The following is a 23,662-nucleotide window of genomic DNA, read 5'->3' on the forward strand; positions in this document are numbered from 1 at the left end:
TTATTGAGCTCTTACTTGAGCCACGCATTGTGCTGAGTATATAAAATACAACATATCACTAAATTTGTATAAATTCCCACAACAAACCTACCTATAAGGTAGTTTCTAATATTATCATTTTACAGACAAAAACTCAAGCTTAGAAAGATTAAGTAACTAGCAAGTAAAGGAGCCAGGACTTGAACTCAGGTCTGCATCATTCTTAAAAATCCATGCTTTAACCACTGTTACGATTCTGTTTCCCCAAAAGACTGGAATAGTACCAGGCACATGATGGCCACTCAACCAACGGTATGTGTCATTGAAGGAATGAATGAGAAGATATAAAACAGCTATTGCAGAGTGAACCCAAACATGGAAAATACAAGTAGAAAAACAGAAACAATACTTAAAGGGCTCACTAAATCACCAACTCAAACCATACAGCATAATTGGAGGTGTGTGGAAAGCAGCAGCAATTGACAGAATGGTCTAAGACGCTGGTACAGGAGATGTAATGGTTCTTTCAGAGTGAAAACTTCTATGAATCTGCAAAGCTGAAGATGGAAACAGCACCAGGCAGTTCAGAAAAGGAACTGCAGACGCTGATTAGAAAACTCTTTTCCACATTTTCTCAGGATGGAAAGGACTGATGCTGCACTGACAGAACACTCAAAGTCCCAGGTTACTTTTAATTCTATCACCTTTTTAGTTTTAGTTTATTTTTTTTAGAGCAAGACAGATTAACACCACAAATCTGGTACCTACCAACTCTGACTTTCTTAACTGAAGTATAATTAACATACAGTGTTATATTAGTTTCAGGTGTACAGTGTGATTCAACAATTCTATTCATTACTCAGTGCTCATCCCGGGAAGAGTACTTTTTTTTTTTAAACGTTTATTCATCTTTGAGAGACAGAGAGAGACACAGCATGAGTGGGGAAGGGGCAGAGAGAGGGAGACACAGAATCCGAAGCAGGTTCCAGGCTCCGAGCTGTCAGCACAGAGCCCGACGTGGGGCTTGCACTCATGAACGGCGAGATATGACCTGAGCCAAAGTCGGACGCTCAACCGACTGAGTCACCCAGGCGCCTGAGCCACCAAGGCGCCCCTCAGGAAGAGTACTCTTTTTTTTTTTTTTTCAATGTTTATTTATTTTTGGGACAGAGAGAGACAGAGCATGAACGGGGGAGGGGCAGAGAGAGAGGGAGACACAGAATCGGAAACAGGCTCCAGGCTCTGAGCCATCAGCCCAGAGCCCGACGCGGGGCTCGAACTCACGGACCGTGAGATCGCGACCTGGCTGAAGTCGGACGCTTAACCGACTGCGCCACCCAGGCGCCCCAGGAAGAGTACTCTTAATCCCCTTTATCTAATTCTATCTAATCATGTGTACTGGAAAGATTACATTCCAGAACTATCCAGATCCCTCTTTTAAAAGATTCCCACCAAGATTCCTTTTATTGGGTTCAGGAATAGGTTTTATGCCACTGACTCTGCCACCATGATCACCAATGACAGGAGCAATGGGGGAGCACATATCCCAAAAGCAGCCAATCTATGAAGAGCAACTTATGGCCAGCAACCGATGAAAAGACCTGGCATGGGAGACTTGCCCGACAGGGAATAAACCTAACTTAATCAGATTTTTTTCTTATGAGCTATATGGAAAGTAGCTGAAAAGCAGAGAAGGCAGGCAGCAGAAGTAATGAGGCAGTTATAACCACATTGAAAAGATACAGAATAAGGTTATTAGTTTAAAAATAAAAAGTAAAACAGAGTCTGAGAAGGGCGATAACAGCAGAGAATACTGCTGCTGCGAAGAGGACCATACCCAGTCACTACAGCTGCATTGATTTTTTCCAGGTTCTGTTAACACCTAGTTGAAATCTATATGGTGAAGCCAGTTTCAATCTCCCTTATTTTCCCACGTGAAGCTTTCTAATAAGCCTTTCATTACTAGCTACAGACCAAGTAAAACTCTGCTTGCAACCAAAAATAAATAATAAAATGAAATGAAATGAAATGAAATGAAATGAAATAAAATAAAATAAAATAAAATAAAATAAAATAAAATAAAATAAAGCATGGCACAGTATTTTTATATATGAGTGCACATACACTCAACAGAGCTGCAATTAGATGACAAGGCAAACTGGGTGGGTGGTAATCTAAGCATTGTGGGTCTTAGTTCCATCTTGTAGCATCTGTGATTTGAAGACACAGTGTTACACTGTTACTTTGCTCTAGTTAACCGTTTTTAAAAAGGGGGGGTGGGGCTTCAGAGATGTATCTTAAACCTTTAAATTTAACAATTTATATCATTACAATTGTGCACTTAAAGATTAAAAAGAGATCCAAGGGAGCTACAGGAAACAAAATCATCTCTTCCTCCTGTGTGTACAATAATCTGTTTATGTCCACATTTTATGGCAAATAAGTGATTTTGTTCTCTCATAATCATATGCAACAACAGTTGACTAGTCACGATGGACAAGCAAAGAAAGGGCAAATTGGAAAAATGTGAAAATGTTTCAGAAAAAGTTTAACTTGATGATATACTGAAAATTATACATAAATTTCACTAAGTATGTTTTTGACCATCTTTATGACACTCTCATTAGACTATCTTATCACCTTGAAGCCTGCCCATTCAAAGGAAAGGACAAAGAAGCTCAGAAAGTCTCAACCATCTGCAAATGCCCAGCACATTAAACTTCAAGGAATTCAACAAATCTCCAATGATCAAAAGGCTTGAAAATGACATAGCCACTCTCCTACAGAAGCTTTTATAAAAAGCCCCTAACAACTTATGTCAAAAATTCAAGGAAATGACATAAAAATCCTTTCCCTAAAAGTATTTTTTCACATAATTCAATCACTTGTGCATACAATATCTTCCTAGTGCTTCACTATTTTTTTCTTAGAAGAAAAGTATCCCTTGCTTTTTCCTTCCATCCAAAATAAAAGCTACTAGTCACACCTAACAGGTATTTTGGGGTTCAGGTTTACCAAAGGCCCAATCTATGCAAGAAGAGTCTCAAACTTCTTTAAAAAAATATTTTTGCACAGCTTAGAAAGTCTGACTAAAAGCCACAGTTCCATTTCTCAGACCTAATTTATTTTCAGTATAATCCCACAGATAGCAGAGATTAAAAACGAATATTCAAAACCTGAGTTGTAATAACAGCTCCATGCACTTAGGGTTCATTTTGGTGTAATAACTTTTCCTCTCGACATAACATCATTACACACTCTTGTACTGAAAGTGCTAATGAGATTATATAAAGCAGGACACCTGGATAGCTTCATGTTATTATTGCTCAAGCATTCAAAGTGAGGGGGGTTTTTCTGTTTTTGTTTTTTGGTTTATTTTGGTTTGGCTATTTTTTCAAGCATTATCATTCTACGCCTTACACATCACAGTGTTTTGTGTGCCAGGAATATGCTCCAGATACCTGACACAAGTATTTGAGTATCAGCATCACTAAGAAGCCATACAACACAGGCACTGGAACCCCAAAACTTGATCTGAAGTTCAGAATACGAAGGTTCATCCAAACCTAGGGACAAACGTTCTCTGGTGTTGCAAATTATACAAGTCCCTAAATACAAAAGTTTCTAAAATCATTATCTTATTGTTAAAAAAGTAAAAGCAGGAACAATTGGGTATGTGCGTAAACCCTTTCGGCAGATAATCTAACAGTACTTGGGCCTCAGTGAAATTTGGAGTACTGCCACTAATGACTACCAGGAGTAAGACTTTTGAAAGTACCGCTTCTTACCTCTTCATGACACATTTACCCAAGAAATTCCTGACTTAGCCCAAATCATACTCTCCTGAAGAATCTACTCATTCCATAACTGAAGCTTTCTTTCAAATAGTACTGCATATATACTTTTACAGAAATGTTTCAGCTATGTTAATCAATTAATATTAGCTCCATGTCAATATTCTACACATGACCAACAATAAAATTTTTGTGTGATGGGACAGATACTAATAAGAATTTTAAGACAGATGGATTATTCTGGGGAGTAACCATAAAAACAAAGCCAAACTTAAAATGAATGTGCTTAAAACTACCTAATAACTTTTTTCAAGATGAGTGAAAAATTTATGAGAATGGTAAACTAGTAATATCTGATCAGAAGAAAATTGACAGCAAGTAATAATACAGTCGGTTGTCTTCATTGTCCCAATTAAATACAAAGCAAGAGTTAAAATCTGATGTGTAGCAATAAAGTTCTCTTCTAATGCACCCATTTCAATCTAAACTTTAAGTGGTAATAAAAACATTACACATTTCCAATGCTATGAAAATCACTTATGGTAACCATATCCAACATTTATTGTAACATGCCAAGCACTACTTTAAATGTTTCACGTAGTTTTCATTTTATCCTCAGAACCCCATAAGGTAGATATTATCCCCGTTTCACAGATGAGGTAACTAGGACACAGAATGATTAAGTAACTAGTACAAAGCCACACAGGAAATAATGTGTGGATACAAAAATTTCACCAACTAATCTAGCTCCAGATCATTACACTAAGCTGCCAAAAAGGTAATGTGGTAGATGTGCTTTGTAAACAGTACAATGTGCAAATGTAACGTGCACGTATTAAGAGCACATGCTTCGTAGTCAAGACCTAGTGTCAAGTCTCAATTCTGTTATTCCCTAGCTATGTGAACTTAAGTAAATCACTGAAATTCTACGTTGAAACTCAGAATTCTATAAAATGGAGATAATGAAGTAACAGTTCTTACTGGTGGATCTTATTGGTGGGTCTTCTTGGTCGATGAGGGGCATTATGCATGTAAAGGATAGCAGAGTACTTGGCATACAGTCAGCACTCCATGAATACTCATTATTATTATCTAATATGAAGAGTTCTGTTTATTATTACAAACTATCATCTTAGTACTGGCAGCATTTTCTAAAATAAGTAAAATCAATATTGAAATAATAAAAGTTTATGAAATGATGGGGCACCTGGGTGGCTCAGTCGGTTAAGCGTCCGACTTCAGCTCAGGTCATGATCGCACAGTCCGTGAGTTCAAGCCCCACGTCAGGCTCTGTGCTGACAGCTCAGAGCCTGGAGCCTGCTTCAGATTCTCTGTCTCCCTCTTTGCCTGTCTGCCTGTCTCTCTCTCTCTCTCCGTCCCTCCCTCAAAAATAAATAAACATTAAAAGTTCATGAAATTAAAACCCGAAGTCTCAAAGTATATGACAGCACGATTCTGAGATGGAAAAAGCTACCACTCACTTGAATATCAAGTTTTTATTCACAGTGCCTGCGTATACATGAAAATGTGCTAGGCACTAAACAAAATTATCAAGACATAGTCCCTGACTTCAAATATAAACAATCAAGCAAATTAACTCTACTGAGTGGGCACAAACAGTAAAACCTCCAACTTCAGTCATTTTCCCAACCAGACACAACTACGGTCTTCATTAAGTTCACCTCTGCTTGGGGGTGCATGGTGGTGAATATATGCAGAAGAAGCAGTTTGAAAAGAAATAATAAGCCTGACAAATCAAATTTAGAATGACAAATATTCAGGAAGAAATGAGCTGACTTTCCACCCTCTTACCTTCTCAAAAAACATTTTTGCTATCTTGGTACTTGGTAGAGAAGCAAAAAAAAAAAAAAAAAAAAAAAAAGAAAAGAAAAGCCAGAGATTCAGAAGAGAACTCAGAGTAAAATAGTACAGAAACAAATTCTAGGAGACAGGAGTGAATTTAAAAGTTAGAAAAGTCAAAATAATTGCAGGTGAGCTTAAGTGAAACATGTTTTATTCTACGTTATATCATGTGCCTAATTCCTTAGAAACCAAACAACAGCCATTCTTAAGACTGCTGATCCTTACTTCTTTCTAATCCTTAGGTTTCTAAAGTTGAAGAAGAGGGAAAGAATAGCACAGAGTACAGAAGGATTTTGTATAATACAACAGCCAACATTTTGCTACACGTTATCTTAGAGCTCGGGCTTCAGATCAACTCTTAGAGTCACAGCTAAATCATAATCCTGGTAATCTATGGATTCCATTAAAAAAAGTAACTTCTAAAACTCCTAACTAAAGATCGAGAATACTTCCATTGGCCACTGTAGGAAACCTGGAAACCTAATTTCTACAGTTTAAGAAGCATTTCTTTTTCAGAGGTCATGCTATTTGAAAACATCTTTTCCAACTTCACAATAGGAAATGATAGCCACTTGTGTCTATCTCAATACTTTCTTGCCATAACACCTATTGGTAAACTCAAGCCCTAGAAAGACCACAAAATTCCCTGCTACTGCATCCATGGGCTCTTTCAAGCAAAATGAGTAGAACAGCCTATTGATCATAAAGCAATATAACAAATACATATCCCTAAAAAAAGTGAAGTACTTTTCAATAATACAAGCCAAAAACTCAGCTCATATGTACAAAAGTAGGCCAAGAATTTATATATTCTACAAGAATAAAGAATATATATATTCTTCAAGAAGAGGCTTTCTTCCTGAAGTTGGGAGGAAAGAGGGGGAAACAGAGACATGAAAAAAAAAAGTTATCATACATTCAAGGTATATATCTCCATGTTCTAATAAACACTTGCCCAGTGTCAGCCATACCTCATCCAGCTCTCACTTGCACTACCCAAACTTATGAAGTTGAAATGCAAGCCATACTTTTTATTGTTTTTCCTCTTCCACCACACTTACGACGTATGGAAGGTATCTCAGGAAACAGGAGTTGAATTCTACAGGAAAACTCTTGATTGATCAAATAATAGCAAAGGTAGATGTAATTGGTAGCCAAAGATAGGTTTTAATATAAAATAAGCAGTTTCTGATGGTTCTTTACCTACTTAACTACTCCTCCCCACAACAAAAAGTGCTACAAATATTTGCTTATATTTGCATGCAGAAAAGCTTCTGCCACAAATTTCCTAGGACTCTTCTCCTTAAGAGTCTCAAGCCTCAGCCTCTGAGAAGACAGATCCTGAATCAAAATAAAACCAAAAAATAAAGATGAAGACCAGAAAGAAATAGGAAGAACAAAGAACATCTAATAACTTCTTACTTGTTCATTCCACCTCTCTAAACTTGTTTAGCCTCTAACTCCTCTCTGCCATGATCCATTGATTTGGCTACTATGATAAAATATTCCCAATCTCTCTAGGCAATTCTAATTTAGACAGACGCATCCTGACATAGTTCTATTTCTTCCTCTATGACCCAGATGAAACCTTTTGACAGTCCTTGGAACCCTCAATTCCTCCTTCTAAATTCCTGCTCTGTGGGCCTAGAGTTACGGGTGGAGACAAACTATGAATAGTATTGTGGAAATAGGGGAGTTGAAATAAAGGAATTCCAGTAATTGGGCTCCCCTCCATCAACATCAGGCTATTTTTCTTTATTCCCTACGGTATTTAACAAGTAGAGAACAATAGGCTGACATATAGATGAGAGTCTGTAGCAAAGAACTACCCCCAAACTTTTTAGGAATACTCCTATCTTTCCACTGGTTGCAGGTACTTAAGTCTGGAATGTATCTTTGGAAGATGTCTTGTGTGTGAGAATGTATAAAAGATAACACCTTGCAAAAGTCAAACATACAGATTTAATAATGTGCAACTAATGAAGATGGTTTATAAATGAAATACCACCTACACATTTAGTTCCCTAAATATATTATGATATTAATCATTAAAGTTAGATATATAAGTACAAGTTTTCCATATGTGGAAAAGTAAATCTGTTTTTAAATTAAAGAGAAATTATCACTCTAATCCTTAAAAATAAAACTATTAGGGTATAATTCAAGTGTAGCTGCTCATAGTCACTGAATAAATTTAAATTTGATAAAACATTTAAGTTTCAACCAATGCACCTTTGTTGAAGCACATTTAGCTGAAATAATTTTGAGTCTGGTTTATTTCCATCACATATAGTACATTTTTCCAACAAGAGCATGTACATTCAATATAGAACATTTCCAGCAACAGTTACAGTCTTTCTAGTTTCCTTTCACAGTATATTTTAGTGCAAAGCACTGGGAAGGGTAAATGTTTTTCTAGCTATAGAAGCATTTTATTATGACCTTGTGGATCTTCAACACTTTAAAATTTTTACAAGAAGTATATAGATGGACAGGGTCCCTCCTAAGTACAGGTATGAACCTATATAAAAACATGGTATGTTCTCTGCTGTACCTTTTAAAATTATAATTTGACAAAAATTACTAAAAAATAAAATATTCCCTAAAAAGTACAAAATATTGATACACAAAAACCTGCCCAATATTTCATAAAGATAGATGTACTTCTGTTTTTCCTAAAATCTTGATTACAAAAATGGACAAGAATTCATTATTTTCCAAATTTTACAGTAGGAATCAAATATCATCTAAAGTAGTCATTTAAGATTTTACTTGGGAGAAAAAACTTCAGGGTTTATACTCCCATCTTCCTTTTTTAGCAATATTTAAAGAATTAAACTAATATCATAAGAAGTGGTTGTGCATGGATTGTCTGCATCCATAAAATATCAGTAAGCTATTTACTACCTTCATACTAACATTAGTAAATGTGTGGTCTTTAAAAAAAAATATACAGAAACTGAAAAATTAAGTTGCATCTATTATTAAAGTGCTTTGTATAAAATTTAAAGAAAAAAAGGGGAATGTTTAATTTTCATAAAAACCTCAGATGTTGACAAATAAAAATAATGATCCATGGACGAAAATGAACTGGAACTTTCTGCTGAATATATTTTAGAATGAAACTTTCAAACATTTAAGTGCTGGAGAACAAGTTAGAAATAAATGAATGTAAAAATAATTACAAATACTTAGTAGGCTAAATATTTATAATATGTTGATACTAATTTCTCTTTTGGTCCTAACATACACTCACTAGGAAATAGATCTGTACAATTCAGATGAAAATTTTGCCAAATAAAGTGAAACAAAACTAAAGTCACTAAGATATAAAGTCTCTGTCAATTAAAAATCACCAGTGGTGATATATTCTTCAGGTTGTTGATCGCTTTAATCAACAAATTGTTTGGAAAACAAAATTTGCAACATTTTTGTAGGAACTGCAGACCAAATGCACAAGGTCAAGGGTGGTTAGCTGATGGACTGTGATGACAATATGTAATGTCACAGCTACTTGAAAGTGCTGGAAGAGGCAGTGCCTTAGAAACAAGTGGTTAGATGGTTATTATTTTAGTCAGAAAACAGCAGTTACAGTCGAATATTTATGAAAATGTTTTTCCTTTTTTTCTCATAGTACCATTTGAAGACGTTTAGTGGTTCTAACACCAATTTAAAGTCTTTCCACAAAAATGAACTCCAAACCTTTTCGTACATCACTTGAAGTTATCTGAGGAGAAATGGGAATAAATGAACACTTTTGAGTTTACCAATAAAACCTTGTTTTAAAAATTATACAACAGTAAATCACTTCTAAAGGATGGTTTCACCTCAAGTTTCCACACAAATAAAAACATGTGTGATACTCAAATCACAACATTTAACCTACTCAGTACTCAAACTAAGTATACTGCCTAGAACCTGAATCCCAAACTAATTTAATACTAATGAAATATATTAAATGCCTTAATACAGGGGACACAGGTACTGAAGGTAAACTTTTAAAAATATAGATAGACTTGCAAAAACAAGTAGAGGGAGTCTACTCCTTATTTCATATTGCATTTTAAAAATCTACATTTATTCCAAAACCTGCTAAAAAAGTAATTTTTTTTCTTTTTTCCCAATAGGGATTTTCCTTTTCTTGCAACGCACAACCACAAAAAAAGATTAAAAAAAAAAACAAAAACAAAAAAAAAACCTACTTAATAATATTAACTATGTTGAAATGATCACAAAAAGTCTGTTTAAACAAAAAGGGAAAAGTAAGATTTTGAACCTAAATAATCACTTTTTCCGCAGATCAAAACTAAAAACAGTAACTAACACACACTCCTAAGGAGAAGGAAAAAAAAAAATCCAAACTTTTGTTTATCAAGTTCCCCCCTTTGACTGGAAGCACTATGTTAAACATAAATAATAAATGCTAATTGTTCTAAATTCAATTTGGGGATTTTCTTTTTCTTAGTGCAGCACTTTATTTAGCCGTCACAGATTAATTTTTACAATAATTACAGTGCCTCAAAAGACTTTTTTCCTATAATTATCGCCTTCACAAATTCATTCTAATATATTTAACTTTTCCTACAATGTATTCATTAGTAGACTAAGTCACTAAATCAAATTAAACCTGTGCAAAGTTAGTAAAACAGAAGACTTCTATTGTAAACATAAGCCAATATAAACGTATATATTTTACAACATTGAGAGGAAAGCACTGACCCTGTGCCATCTACCTAGAGCTATAATGCATTGTCCTGTGGAAGATAAGTTCTGAAGTTAATTTTTGTTCCCAAGCCACTGGAATAAAGGTCACTGAAGAGGTAAATGCAATACGCACATTACTCTTGCAGTTCCCAATGCCATAAGATATATGGAAGCAAACATGTATTAAAATGGAACCAGCTATAAATTATGGTCAAATGATTTTTTTTAGTTCGATGGGGGGAAAAAAGCAAAACTCTGTAACTGTTCCTCACCAGACAAGAGCCTTAGATCTTGTACTTCGGCCTTTGGTTTTGTTTCCTTCAGGTGAATTGGAAGCATTTGCCTTATGAGTTTTCTTATGATGTTCAAGATAAGTCTTTTTGGCAAATGCCTTTCCACATTTATTGCATCTGTGAAGAGAAAAGTTTTTTGTGACTTTTACTTCAATACCAACGTCAGCTACTTCATACTTTTTACTAGGAGAGTTAGAAGTGCCATCATGTTTTGAATCACTATGTTTTGCCTCATCCCTCGAAGGGCCTCTTTTTGCCACTTTATTTAGAACAAAATCAATGGGCTTCTTTATAGCTCTGATCTCTAAACTGGCTGTTATTTTCCCAAGATAGCGGGATGACTTTTTATGAACCACAGTTATATGTCGTATCACATCGCGCTTCCGACGAGTTTCATAAGTGCAAAGAGGACACTTGTAGAATTTAACATAAATGTTATTCCCATCTGTGTGCAACTCAATGTGTTTAGTCAAGTTCTGTTTGGAAGTAAACTGACGTTTACAAAGTTTACAGTAAAGTTGCTTAAAGTCAAAGCCAGCTGAAAGTTTTGGTTTCCTGGTTTTCTGCTGGCCACCTGCAGCAGACGGACTAGTTGATTTAGGGCTTTCAGAGTCTTGTTTAACTTTATTTTTCTGTGCTGCCGGTGTGTTCTTTTTTTCATTTGAATGATTTGTTCCCTTTAATTCATTCTGTGGAGAATGGGTAATGGAAGGGGGTGAAGATTCTACAGAATCTGCTGGTTCAACTTTAACTTTTATTTCTGAACTGCTGGCAGTATTATTAGGGCCTTTCTCTCTTTTAGAGTTTGTTCCAGAAAGAGTTATCTTGTGGACAATTTGCATATGTCTTTTAAGCATTATTTGTGAACTATATTTCCTCTTGCAAAGGAGGCATTTGCATGCAGTTAAATTGTATTCAGCCTTTGAAGACGACTTTTGTTTTCGAGTCTTAAAAGATTTTTTAGGAGAAACAGAATCCAGGAACAAAGGTTGCCCAGGCTTTGTTGCTATATCAGGAGTAATTGAATCCCTCCTTAGTCCTCTATGAACTTCATCAAAATGCCTCCTTACATTCGCTTTTGTAGCAAATGATTTACAACATACTGGACAACTCCTACTTAATGGAACTAGAACATTCTTACTGCGTCCTTTAGAGGACTGGTTTGGATTCTTTCGTGTTTCAATGTACTTTTTTAGTTCTTCCATCTTTTTCTTGTGTACTTTTCGAATGTGACGACGAACGCCTCGTCTGGAATTGAATTCTTTTCTACAAAGACAACATATCAACTGGTGACCAAAATCAGAATTGTCAGAAGTTTCCAAGTCAGCCTGTGATTCCTGAGGTTGCTCATCAGATGTAGGTGCAACTTCATCTGCAACAATCTCAACAGGAGGGGGCTCTACAGTTTCCACCTCTGTATCTATAACTGGTACTGTTTTAGACTGTTCAGTGCTAGTTTCCTGTATTTGAACTTCAGTTTGTTCAGGAGTACTGCTTGACTCTGTGACTTCAGTAGGATTATCAGTCCTTGAAATATACTGAAACACTGCATTTTGATTAGTTTCTATGGGTTCTAGCTTAATAATATATTCTCGCTTGTCCACACTTGGATATATGGCTTCTAGGAGATCGTTTATGGCTTGACTTTGTTTATCATTTACATCAGGAAGGTCTGTTAAGAAAAAAAACAACATTTTAATCTGAAATAATTAGCCTACTCTAGCTCTCTAATATTTAAAGTTGTATTATGAACTTCTACCTTAAAACTTATTACATTACTGGTTTGTATTTTTTTATAAGAGCATTATCTACTTTTCTGTATTTTATAATTTATACATTTAATGTAGTTTTACAAAAATTAGTATTAATTAAACTAAAATTAATTTAAAATCTCATCATGGCACACAAATGTTAAGGAATAAATGCAATCTGAAGAGCTACTTCCACTTCTAAGTGCCCTTAATACAAATAGACGAGTGTCCTAAACGATAAAAACAGTATTTCAAATTTTTAGTCTAAAATTTTTAGGCTCGCAAAGGCACATCAAAGTTCTTACAACCCAAGATGGATAAAACATCATGAAGAATGTACTATTCTATATAAAAGTGATTCTTTTTTTAGGAAACATAACAGCAGTCCTATTAACTTAATCCATAATAAATAATCTAGTCTACTTGTATAGACATCTGATAGAATTGGAAAAGAAAAATCTGTACGATATAAATATGAATGACATATATAGAAGTGCTAAACTCAGTCCTATTCAATGTTTTCTTAACATGACACAATACCATTAAAGCAAGTGATTAAAAACTATAGATTTTTACTCAAAAAACAGAGCTAGTTTTACTTGTACAATAATTACATCCCTTATGGGAAACCAAATATTCCTATTATATATCCCAGAACTATCTAACACTAGTTATGTTTCCACACACAACTCTAAAATCTGGCCACAAATACAGCATCAAATCTGGCTATCCATTTAGAAATCAAGAAATGATTCACTATTGCTCTTCTAGTGATCTTCCTAATTAAAATGGATAAAGGAGTGTCTACAGGAAGGATAACACTTTCACAGAAGTATTTCTAGAGTGAGTATTGCCAAGAGAAGTACACAATAATCCAACAAATCCATTTATCTATATGTCTAAAAGTCAACTCTACACTAAAAAATTGCAAAGAATAACTATCAGAAATAACTAATTTTCTACTAGTACTTCAATTATTATTATTAAAAGGTCAGGTTTAAAACTTATCCCCCTAGACTGCCTTTTCATTTATATCTCAATGATTAAAATCAAGTATAGCAAGATATAACAGTGGTAAGAAAAATTTCCAAATAGAGGAATTTTTGTTTCAATTATGTGCTATAATATACTTTACATCAGCTTCATGCTAGTAATTAAAGTGGTACTTTAGATATTTGGAGTTTTCATTTCATTCCCATCCCAAAAAAGTTAAATTGAAAAGTACACAAAATCTATAATGCAACTATAGTATCAAACCGAGAAAACAAATTCTGTAAATTTGTAAGTCCGCAAAGAGTTAAACCCCTGAACAAGACATAATGAATGTAACCTATTACTTAATAAAATATTTTAAGGAACTTGTACCGGTTCTTTATAGCAAGAAAATAATACCATTATGTATACTGCGTACTTAATCGTACATGGTCGGTATACTTAATCCAACAAACATGTGGCTCCACAAAGACATTATTAGCCTCAACCTGCCTCTGTCACATAAAGCTATTTCAGATCTCAAGCTAGCCTATAAGACAATCTAATTTCTGATAAAATGACTGATCTATAAATAAATTTAACTGAGAACAAAACTAATCTTCAAACCAAGACCCAGAAAAAAATGGAAAGATTAATATTTTTTAATGCTCTTCACCATCCCCAAGAAATCAACTCATTTACTCATTCTTTGCCCTATTTCTAGCCTCATTTACTTAACAGTAATCTTAGTAAATTAACAGTCATATGTAAAAAGTTGTTAAAGAAGTGAAAATGAAAAATATCAATAGTCCCTTCAAGCACTCATATTTTAACTTAGAAAAATCCTGAATATATACTATCTGGTCTACATAAACATTCAAAAACAATACCCAGTATTTTAATACAAATAAATATACTCATAAATCGAGCCTCCTATATCTTTAGAAAAACCGAAGCAAAAAGCGCTCATATGAAAGTACCTATCTAAGAAAATGAATAAAACATTAAGTCGAGTGTTTAATTTTATTCTCCATCATTAAATTATCAATACCATTTTAACACAAACATACAGCTACAGGATATGAATACTTAACTAACTATAAAATGCATAACTGAATATATGAATAAAACTTACTGTCATCCATCTGGAGACTTGGTGGGCAGTAGAATTTTTTATGGGTAATTAAATTTGGTAATCCTCTGAAGAGACTGCGGCATAATTTGCATTCAAAAATAGTGTCCACGTCTTTTAATAAAATATGCTTAAGTTGTTTAGTTCCTGAAGGAAAAAAAAAAAGAAAACACAAAAGATAACTTTAACATGCACTTTTAACTGGGCAACCACTGTTGACAATCCAAAGTGCAATTACTCTTTGAAAATAAAATACAGACATTGCCAACTTCTACCATAGTGTATTCGGAACTAAGTTATAAACTAAATTTTAAGCAAAATCGCATCATCATTTGAATATTATGACAGCTAAAACTGATATTCTTTTTCTAATTCAGCAGCCAATCAATTCTTAGGATATCCCAACAGTCACTCCAACATCTGGTTGATCATCACAATGACCTGGGAATAAAGATGTACATGACCCACCTCCAGAGATTCTGATTCAATAGATCTGGAATGGGAAAGAATAATTAAACATGCCCCTTCCTCCCCTACCCCCTTTACTCCCTCCCAAAGTATCTGGCTGGTGCCTACAGCTCTCTTCTGCAGTGAAATGAAGATGGAGTTCTGTAATACATTTTCCCCTGATTCCTTAAAGAAAGTCAGAACTGTGTCCCAAGACTGCCTGTGACTTTTTTAAAACCCAAATTACTTCAGGTTCTAGGCCAATATGGAATTCTGGCCATTGAGTGTGAGAGTACAGAATCCTTATCCATAACATGAATTTTGCTTAGGCCTCTTGAGACCACTATACATTTATTCAAATTCTTTCTCCCTCAAAAACTCACTTCAAGTACAATTAATTAAATACTGATAGTTCTACACTTTAAACTAACTTAAAGCCTGTCTTCCCCACTAGATTATAAACACCAAAGCAGCCAAAACCAAACCTGTCTTATTTACAACTAAAGTGTTCAGCTCTCACAATGCTCAATAAAGATAAGTTGAAGAAATGCCACAGATCTAGGGAATCCAACCATTATGACAGAAGGTCAAAAGGCAAGAAAAAAAAATAAATGGCAACAAGCATCTAATCTTTAAAGTAAAAATATCCGCCAGGAATAAAACACAAACAGAAGATCTTTTGTCATTATTTCCTACAAGGTTTTGCCACAGGTAAATTGACAAAATTGATCTGCAGTGCTTTACTAATTAATTAGCCTTTAATTTCCTCAAATAAAAAAGATGATAATGATATTGACTTAAACTAAAGAGGGAAAAACAAAAGTGTCTTGAAAAACAACTTTAAGGGGCGCCTGGGTGGCTCAGTCGGTTAAGCGTCCGACTTCGGCTCAGGTCACGATCTCGCGGTCCGTGAGTTCGAGCCCTGCGTCGGGCTCTGGGCTGATGGCTCAGAGCCTGGAGCCTGTTTCCAATTCTGTGTCTCCCTCTCTCTGCCCCTCCCCCGTTCATGCTCTGTCTCTCTCTGTCTCAAAAATAAATAAACGTTATAAAAAAAAATAAAAATTAAAAAAAAAAAGAAAAACAACTTTAAGACTATCTAGGTGCAAAGTGTTCTATCACTCAGCAAGCACTTGACACTCTGTTAAGCTCTGGGACTACTAAAGAGCAAACACACTTTACTATCCACCTTGTAAAATGAACAAACCAAACCAAACGTATTTTACAGAATCATGAAAGAAAACATGAACCTAAATCCCAGAAAAATTAAATTACACATCTGGGTTTCTACTGGAAAAAATATATATATATAATGAAATTATTTCCACCATTTCTCAAATTCAAATCAGTGTTTACTGCACTAAACCATATTACCACAAAATCAGAAAACACAAATTTAAAAAGATTCAGAGGACAGCTTGAGTATATTCTTTATATAAAAGTAAACTCACACACACACACACACACACACACACACACACTTTATTCCACTTCACATTACAAAATATATTGACAATAGACTGCTAACATATTTAGTTCATAATCTCCTAAGTGACAAACTATGAGAGGTAGACTAATGATAAAAATATTTTAGATAAACCTCTCTACTTGATCTACCTATAATTCCCAAGTACGGTTAAGTGTAGTAAAGTAAAAAGAAAACATAGAAAGTTTTTGCACACTTCAATTCTAAATTAAATTACCTGCTAGACTCATACTAAAGATTCAATTCTGCCTTTAAAGATAGTCAAAAAAGATTGAAGAGCAATGCAAAAATAACCTGAACTAGGTTTAACGTTAAGAATTCAGTTGAAGATTTAAATAGAAAGTATGAGGTTATACATAAAAAAGTTACTGCTAAAAATATAAGACTGCATCCTTAAATCAGAGCTCTCACTTTGTAAGATTCTCTCAACCATAAAAAAGTCTATATCTATGTATAGATTCTTATTTAGTCCTAGTTATAGAGCTAGTTATATTCAGTAGAGTGTATATCTGCTCCCAATAAACATCCCCCTAAAACAAGTCTCTAGCTCTAACCTGAACCAATCAATCTTAATACTCATTCACAAATGCTCCCCCCACCCCACCCCACCCTACCTACACACATACATGCACACACACATCAACATGCACATGCACAGACACAAACATGTCGTGTTGATCCAGGTACATCAAATTTCTTTCAGAGCCACAGGTTCACCAATTTCTCGCTCTCTCACTTTTCAGGCCTTCACCTAGGTTTTTCTCTCTGCCTATAACAATCTTCCATTTCCCTGGTCTGGCTCACTTCCAGCAATCCTTCAAATTCCAAGTTAGTTGTTTCCTCCAGGAAGCCTTCTGATCGCTCCTGTTTTTTTAAGAATTCTTCACCCCTACTCCCATAGCACACTGTACATCTATACTATATTATTCCACTATCTTGTAATTATTTTTCTGTACTCCCATTGAAGTGGAAGCTCAAAGAGGAAAGAGAAGGTATCTTTATTCTTCCCACTGTATTCCCAGCCCTCAGAACCATGCCTGACTGATGTTTGTCAAATGACATATTGGAGAACTCTATGTTAAAGAAAACCTTCTCTATAAATTAAACTTTCTTTTAGCCTATTGTAAAGTTGACTGGGAAGTCAAGAGACTTCAAAGATTTTTTTTTTTTTAATGTTTCATTTTATTTTTTGAGAGACAGAGCATGAGCAGGGGAGGGGCAAAGAGAGAGGGAGACAAGGAATCCAAAGCAGGCTCCAGGCTCTGAGCTGTAGGCACAGAACCCGTAGGGCTTGAACTTCACCATGAACGTGAGGTCATGACCTGAGCCAAAGTCAGACGCTCAACTGACTGAGCCACCCAGGCGCCCCTAGACCTCAAAGAGTTTCTAATTCAACTTCTACATTTTACAAATGAGAAAAATAAGAGGTCATCCATTCCATAAATACAGACAACAGAAGTTTTTCCCTAAGTTAGCAGTTGCCATTTAAGGTTTTATTGTTTTTCCCATGCGGTCATAATGGTCTAATCAGCTACTATTTTCTTATTGCTTTGCTCACTAACAATTAGGCACAGCCAATCAACTCTGCCTCTGTCAATAGCTAAAACTTTCTACCACCTGAGACAACAACAGACATGGTCATCTAAACAGCAACATAAAGTTCTTCCACAGCTCTTGATTCAGAAAGAGCCAGGGTATCTTACTCCTAATTATTCCTTTTCCGATATTAATAACTTTTTCTTGCCTCAGGTTTTAAAAACTATCTTAGGATGCACTATTTACTGCTTACATAGATCATTAATCAGTATCCTTCCAAAAAACCAGCCCTCCAAAGGGTAAGTTTTTGATGCCTAGAAATTAGCTAATTAGTGAATATTTCAGATTCTCATAATAGGTGCTCATAAAAATTACTTAAACCTCATCAAGGATTTAGTCATGTGCTATTCCTTAATGTCAAATATTCTGTATGTACTGAGAAAAATGTTTACAAGATTTTTTCAAAAGAAATCAGTATTCAGTTTTACAGTAGGGTAGATTGCACTCACCTTACATGATGTGATATTAATTATAACTCTTCTGTGCTAGAAAGATAAGCTTTCATTTTTTTCTTAATATATGAATATGTTGGTCAATGACCATTTTAAATTGTTTCAATAATGGATTTTTAAATGTTTACGTATTTATTTTGTAAGAGCATGTGTGCATATGCACGCACGTGGAGGAGGAGCAGAGAGAGAGAGAGGGGGACAGAGAGAATCCCAAGCAGGCTGGGCACTGTCAGGGCAGAGCCTGATGCAGGGCACAATCTGTGAGATCATGAGCTGAGCCAAAATCAAGAGCTGGACACTCAACCAACTGAGCCACCAGGCGTCCCTAAATTGTAGCAATAATTATTTTTAAGTGGTATACTGTTTGCTTTATTGATGATTCACACATGAGCTCAATCTTTTTTAGCATGACTGTTTAAACACAGTATCATCTCAACACTGCAAGCAAATCCATAATTTGTGTCAAAACTGATTTTCAAGGCCGGTATACAAAGGAAATTTCTAGCTGATCTTCTCTTAACAAAAGTTCTCGAAGGTAAAAAACAGGGAAAACTTAAGAAAATTTTAATTATTATCTTAAAACCAGCTGGTTAAAAAAAAATTACTAGGTTAATTATGGAACACTGCCACACACTACAGTAAATTCATAAGTAGAATAAAATTATTCTAGTGCCTACTTGGTGAATCTTTTAGTTTAGTATAACAAACATTTACTGAACACCTATTAAATATTAGGTCACAATGCTATTCACTGGAAACACAGAAGTGAAGGATCTGATCTGTGCCCTTAAGAAATTTCCAAACTAATATAAATGACTGCTCTCCTAGGAACACAGCCCCAGATGATATGCTTTGAAGAAGAATGTAAGAACAACAAATCAAACAAATAAATCTACACCTTTCTTATTCATCCAAAAAAATATCTAGTCTGATTTTAAATTTCCTACAGTTGTTATGTAACAACCAAAAAACAAAAACAAAATCTATGGCACTCTCTTATGTATCTATGATAAATCATACTTCCAAGCTAAGTTTTTGTTTGCAGAGTCAGGACTGAGGGAGGCATCACCATCAAGTCACAGCTTACACTAAATACAAGTAATGTTGCTTTAAATAGTACAAAAACAAAACAAAACAAATTCTTCTAAGAAGTTAAATGACCAAACCTAAACTTAAGATGATAATGGCAATAGCAAATATCACAAAAGCTAATTCTCATTTTTCACTACAATTTACTCCTCCTTAAGATTCAGAAAAGATGCCCTTCCTTGCACAGTACTGTATTCTATAGGCAGAATCTTTTTTCTACGATATTATATATTACAAGGATTCAAAAAAGGGTATCAACTTCATATTAAAGACCAGTTTTGAATACCAAACTAAATAATTATCATTCTCTTTTCTCTCCATTTTTCTGTTTCTACCCTTAGGATATTCAATAGCTCCTTTGCCTCTAGCAGAAGGCTGAGAGACTAAAAAAGACTATTAAGCTCAATCAAATCAATTTTAATAAACGTCTCATGCAAGTACATCTTTTTGTTGTTGTTGCTGTTACTTAAAATTCTGCTTCAGTTTGGGGAGAGAGATCAGGAAGGAAGGAAGCTAAAAGTGTTAATAGAAAGGAGGAAATTTGAGGATGCCAAGTCACACAGATTGATCCTAGAAGAACCAACACAGCTAAGGCAGCACTCAGGCAAACGGCAGGGCCCAGTCAAGGCAGTACCAGAAGCCAAGGATTCAGAGCAAACAGTATGTCTCAAAGTCACCCAACCATTAGGGATTTCAGAGTAGAAAATCTATAGTCTGGAGCAAAATAGGCAGCCTAAAATAATAAGGCATCTCTCTACGAACAGATGTCAAACAACAGTGAAATGTACTGTTAAAGCAAAAATACATAACAGGGCGCAGAGTCAGCTATTACTCATACCGGGGGGGAAAATGAGGGCTATATGTATAGACAGCCTTGGAAGAAAACACACAAACCATGTAGCAATGGTTGCCTGAGCAAAGAGACTCATTTTTATATTTTTTATATCCTTTTGTACTTCATTATTTTTTTAAACCACAGGCATTTATGACTTAATCCAGTAACATTATTTATTCCAATATAGGAATATTACTTAATTCCAAAAAAAAAAAATCTACTCAAATTAATTTACAAGTGAAGCAGCCAGAAATAAAGAGATATTAGAGGTCAAGAAGGATAACTTAAAGCCAGCAAAACAGTCCAAAGCAAAAACTGAAGTGTGAGGCAAAGAGAACAAGTCAAACCTGATCAAGCAGTCAGTATAGCACACAGGGGGCTGTGGACTTGAAAAATGAGAGAACTCCTTCCTCAGCCTTTTATGAACTTCCAGCTTGGGTAGGAATTCATATCAGATCATAGACAGTCCAGTGTAGGCTGAAGAAGGTGAGTCACTTAGAGATGACACAGTAGCTGAAGACAACTAACTGAGCTTAAAGATTAAGCTAGATATCCTAAGACATTACTAATACCCAACCTGATTTAGTTTCTATAGGTTAACAAGAGCAAAAGCATGGACTTCAGATGGTTCTTTAAATGCAATGTGTGTGAGCCAGCTGTAAAGGAAAGAGCCTAGAAAGAAATGAGTCACTGAAGGTGTGGTTGGGAGTAGAATGGAACCAGGAGGAACTTACAGGGTGAGAATGGATCTTGGTCCCTAAGTCATGCGGGCCAAGCTTCCATTCTATCCACCCCAAATTTCAGTCAGCCAGGACCTGGATACTTCAGTGCTAAAGAGCTATCTTAGTAGATTTTAGATTACACAGATATGTGAGAGATTACGATCTTGAGGAAATTAAAATTGCTTAGTACTGAGACGCGTTAACGAAGTAAAAAAAAATCTCTTTTTTTAAATACAGAGTTAGTTTCTTTGTATCGCTAAGCATATTTCTAAATCACTTCTAATTTAAATTAGCGGGTACCTTAAATTTATAGTACTTTCAAAATTTGCCTAAATAAAACATAACTCAGAAGGCAAATCTGCTGGGGACATTAAAAAAAAAACATTTTACCCATTTCACGGACCCTTTTTTTTAGCTCTGATTGTAAAGAAATAGCAAACACAGAAAACAGATATGACCACAGTGCAAAAGAAAACAATTTCATTTTTAAATATTTACCTTCCACAGTTAAACACAGATTCTAAACAGGATCTTCTTGGAAAGGGATATTTTACAAGACAAAGCATTTATGAATGAACCAAGTATTACTTAATCAAATAAGACTATAATAAATTGAAGTAGTATAAAATAACCTTATTAATTTCAAATTCTGGGTTTTTAAATTTTATTCAAATTTTATTTACCTAACATAGAGTGCAATATTGGTTTCAGGAATAGAATTCAGTGATTCATCACTTGAATTCAATACCCAGCACTCATCACAACAAGTGCCCTTCTTAGTACCCATCACCCATCTAGCCAACCTCCTACTCACCTCCTTTCATCGACCCTCAGTTTGTTCTCTACCATTAAGAACCTCTTGTGGTTTGTTTCCCTCTCTTCTCTTCCCCGGCCCCCCACGGTTCATCTGTTTTGTTTCTTTAATTCCACATATTAGTGAAATCATATGGGATTTGTCTTTCTCTGTAAATTCTGGATTTTAAAAACCTACAGCAAAGAATATAACTAAATGTGAAAAGCAATTATCTTCATTTCCAGGAGAAAGTGCAAAAGAATTATTTCTCTATTAAAAGTAGCTAACAAAAACTCATACTACAAAAACTAACCATTCTCCTGTTACGCCAGAAATATATTATAAATACGGCTCCTAATAAGTAAAATTGTAGTTGTCTTTACTAAAGGAAAATCTGACTCATCAGTTACTTCTGTTAATGAAGGGCAACTATCAAAAGTAAAAAAAAACAAAAAACATCTTTAAGTAGGTTTACCACCTATTTAGGTAAACCTAAATAGGTTTACCACCATCCAACATGAGCAAGGCATGTGTATACACTCAATACTTAACTAAATTAAATATAAATAAAAGCAATGCCATGAGGACTATAGATGAAAAGTCCAAGAAATAGATATTATAAAGTCAGAAAACCTTTTTTATTTTAGATTAAGGAACAATCTATTTCTTAGATCCTAAAATAAAACAAATAGATGCCACTTCTCTTTACAATGACTTAAAAACAAGCACCTCAAAGAATTTATTAACACAAAACAAGTTACTACATATAAATTATCTTTTCCTTTGAATCTTAGAAATTTTTCATTAAAATAGTAAGCTTTAGAATAATAACAAAAGATATTCTAATCTTCTAAGTTTCCATCAGTTAGGTGTCCCATCAATCATGTGTGTTTGCTTATTTATATCTAACTCAACAGTCTACGACGTCAAAGAAGCCAAATCTACAAAAGGTGGATAAGTGGATTATAAGAATCAGAGCAACCTAAGATCTTACTGATAACATAGTTCTGACAGTTCTCAATTATGTATATGTAGCAAGCAACAACTATTTTAAAGCATTGGATTGCACCTGCACAAGTACCCTTATTATACATGCAATTACCGTAATAATCTAATAGAAAGAAAAGCTAAACACTTGCATCCGAAGATCCCAGGGCTGGAGTAAGTATTTTTCCTATCTTGTGCTCTATTTAAGATATTGAAACTCCAGGGTTAGGCCAAAGAAGGGGAGTCACATAAAGAGTGATGATAAAGTAATTAATCTAAGATAAGTGACATCTCAGACGCTGTGAATAAACAGTCTACTCTGCCAATGCTTTTAAAGACCCAGTAGAATTCACCTTTGAGAGTTTATAAAGAATATGTTAAAAAATAAAAATAAATCATTAAGAGGCACTTTACCAATAAAAATACCACATATATTTCTTTATAATAAACAAGCTTATTTCCATATTAATATATAATACATAGTACTGAAAAAGAATCTAGATCAAGTCAATATTCATCCACTTTTTTAAAATATGGCAATTAAAAGTATTCTATAAAACCAATGTATACATTTTAATATTAAAAAAAAATTAATTCTAAGGATTTCTAGGTAGTTTTTAACTACGATGTGAAGGTTGAAAAATACATCCTAAAACATTCATACCTGATCGAAAGCACTCAATTATTTGCTGAATACCAGATTTGGATGTCTGTAGTGGTTGCTGTAACAAAGGAGCATCTCCAGGTTCCAGGATATAAACTACATGGAA

The 23,662-nt window shown here is 34.7% G+C and overlaps 1 protein-coding gene across 4 annotated transcripts in view; it reads right to left on the reverse strand.

Annotated features, from left to right (window-relative positions):
• ZNF800 (zinc finger protein 800) overlaps window positions 1–23,662 on the reverse strand; it is a 47,091-nt gene that overhangs the window by 17,646 nt on the left and 5,783 nt on the right. For 3 of the 4 annotated variants that reach the window (XR_006964898.1, XM_047094778.1, XM_047094776.1), the window contains exons 3-5: window positions 23,557–23,652; window positions 14,492–14,635; window positions 10,613–12,305 (exon numbers count right to left, since the gene is read on the reverse strand). Coding sequence is in view for 3 of the 4 variants with exons in the window: in XM_047094778.1 (XP_046950734.1) it covers window positions 10,613–12,305; window positions 14,492–14,635; window positions 23,557–23,652 (1,933 nt within the window). In the remaining variant the exon portion in view is untranslated. Of the gene's footprint in view, window positions 1–5,671; window positions 9,364–10,612; window positions 12,306–14,491; window positions 14,636–23,556; window positions 23,653–23,662 lie in introns of those variants that run through there. The other variant, XM_047094777.1, reaches the window with a different exon arrangement.

Source organism: Lynx rufus, unplaced genomic scaffold, assembly GCF_022079265.1.
Source record: "Lynx rufus isolate CCGP_SWC_20201006 ecotype Redwood Valley unplaced genomic scaffold, mLynRuf1.p SCAF_4, whole genome shotgun sequence".
Classification (NCBI taxonomy): Eukaryota; Metazoa; Chordata; class Mammalia; order Carnivora; family Felidae; genus Lynx; species Lynx rufus.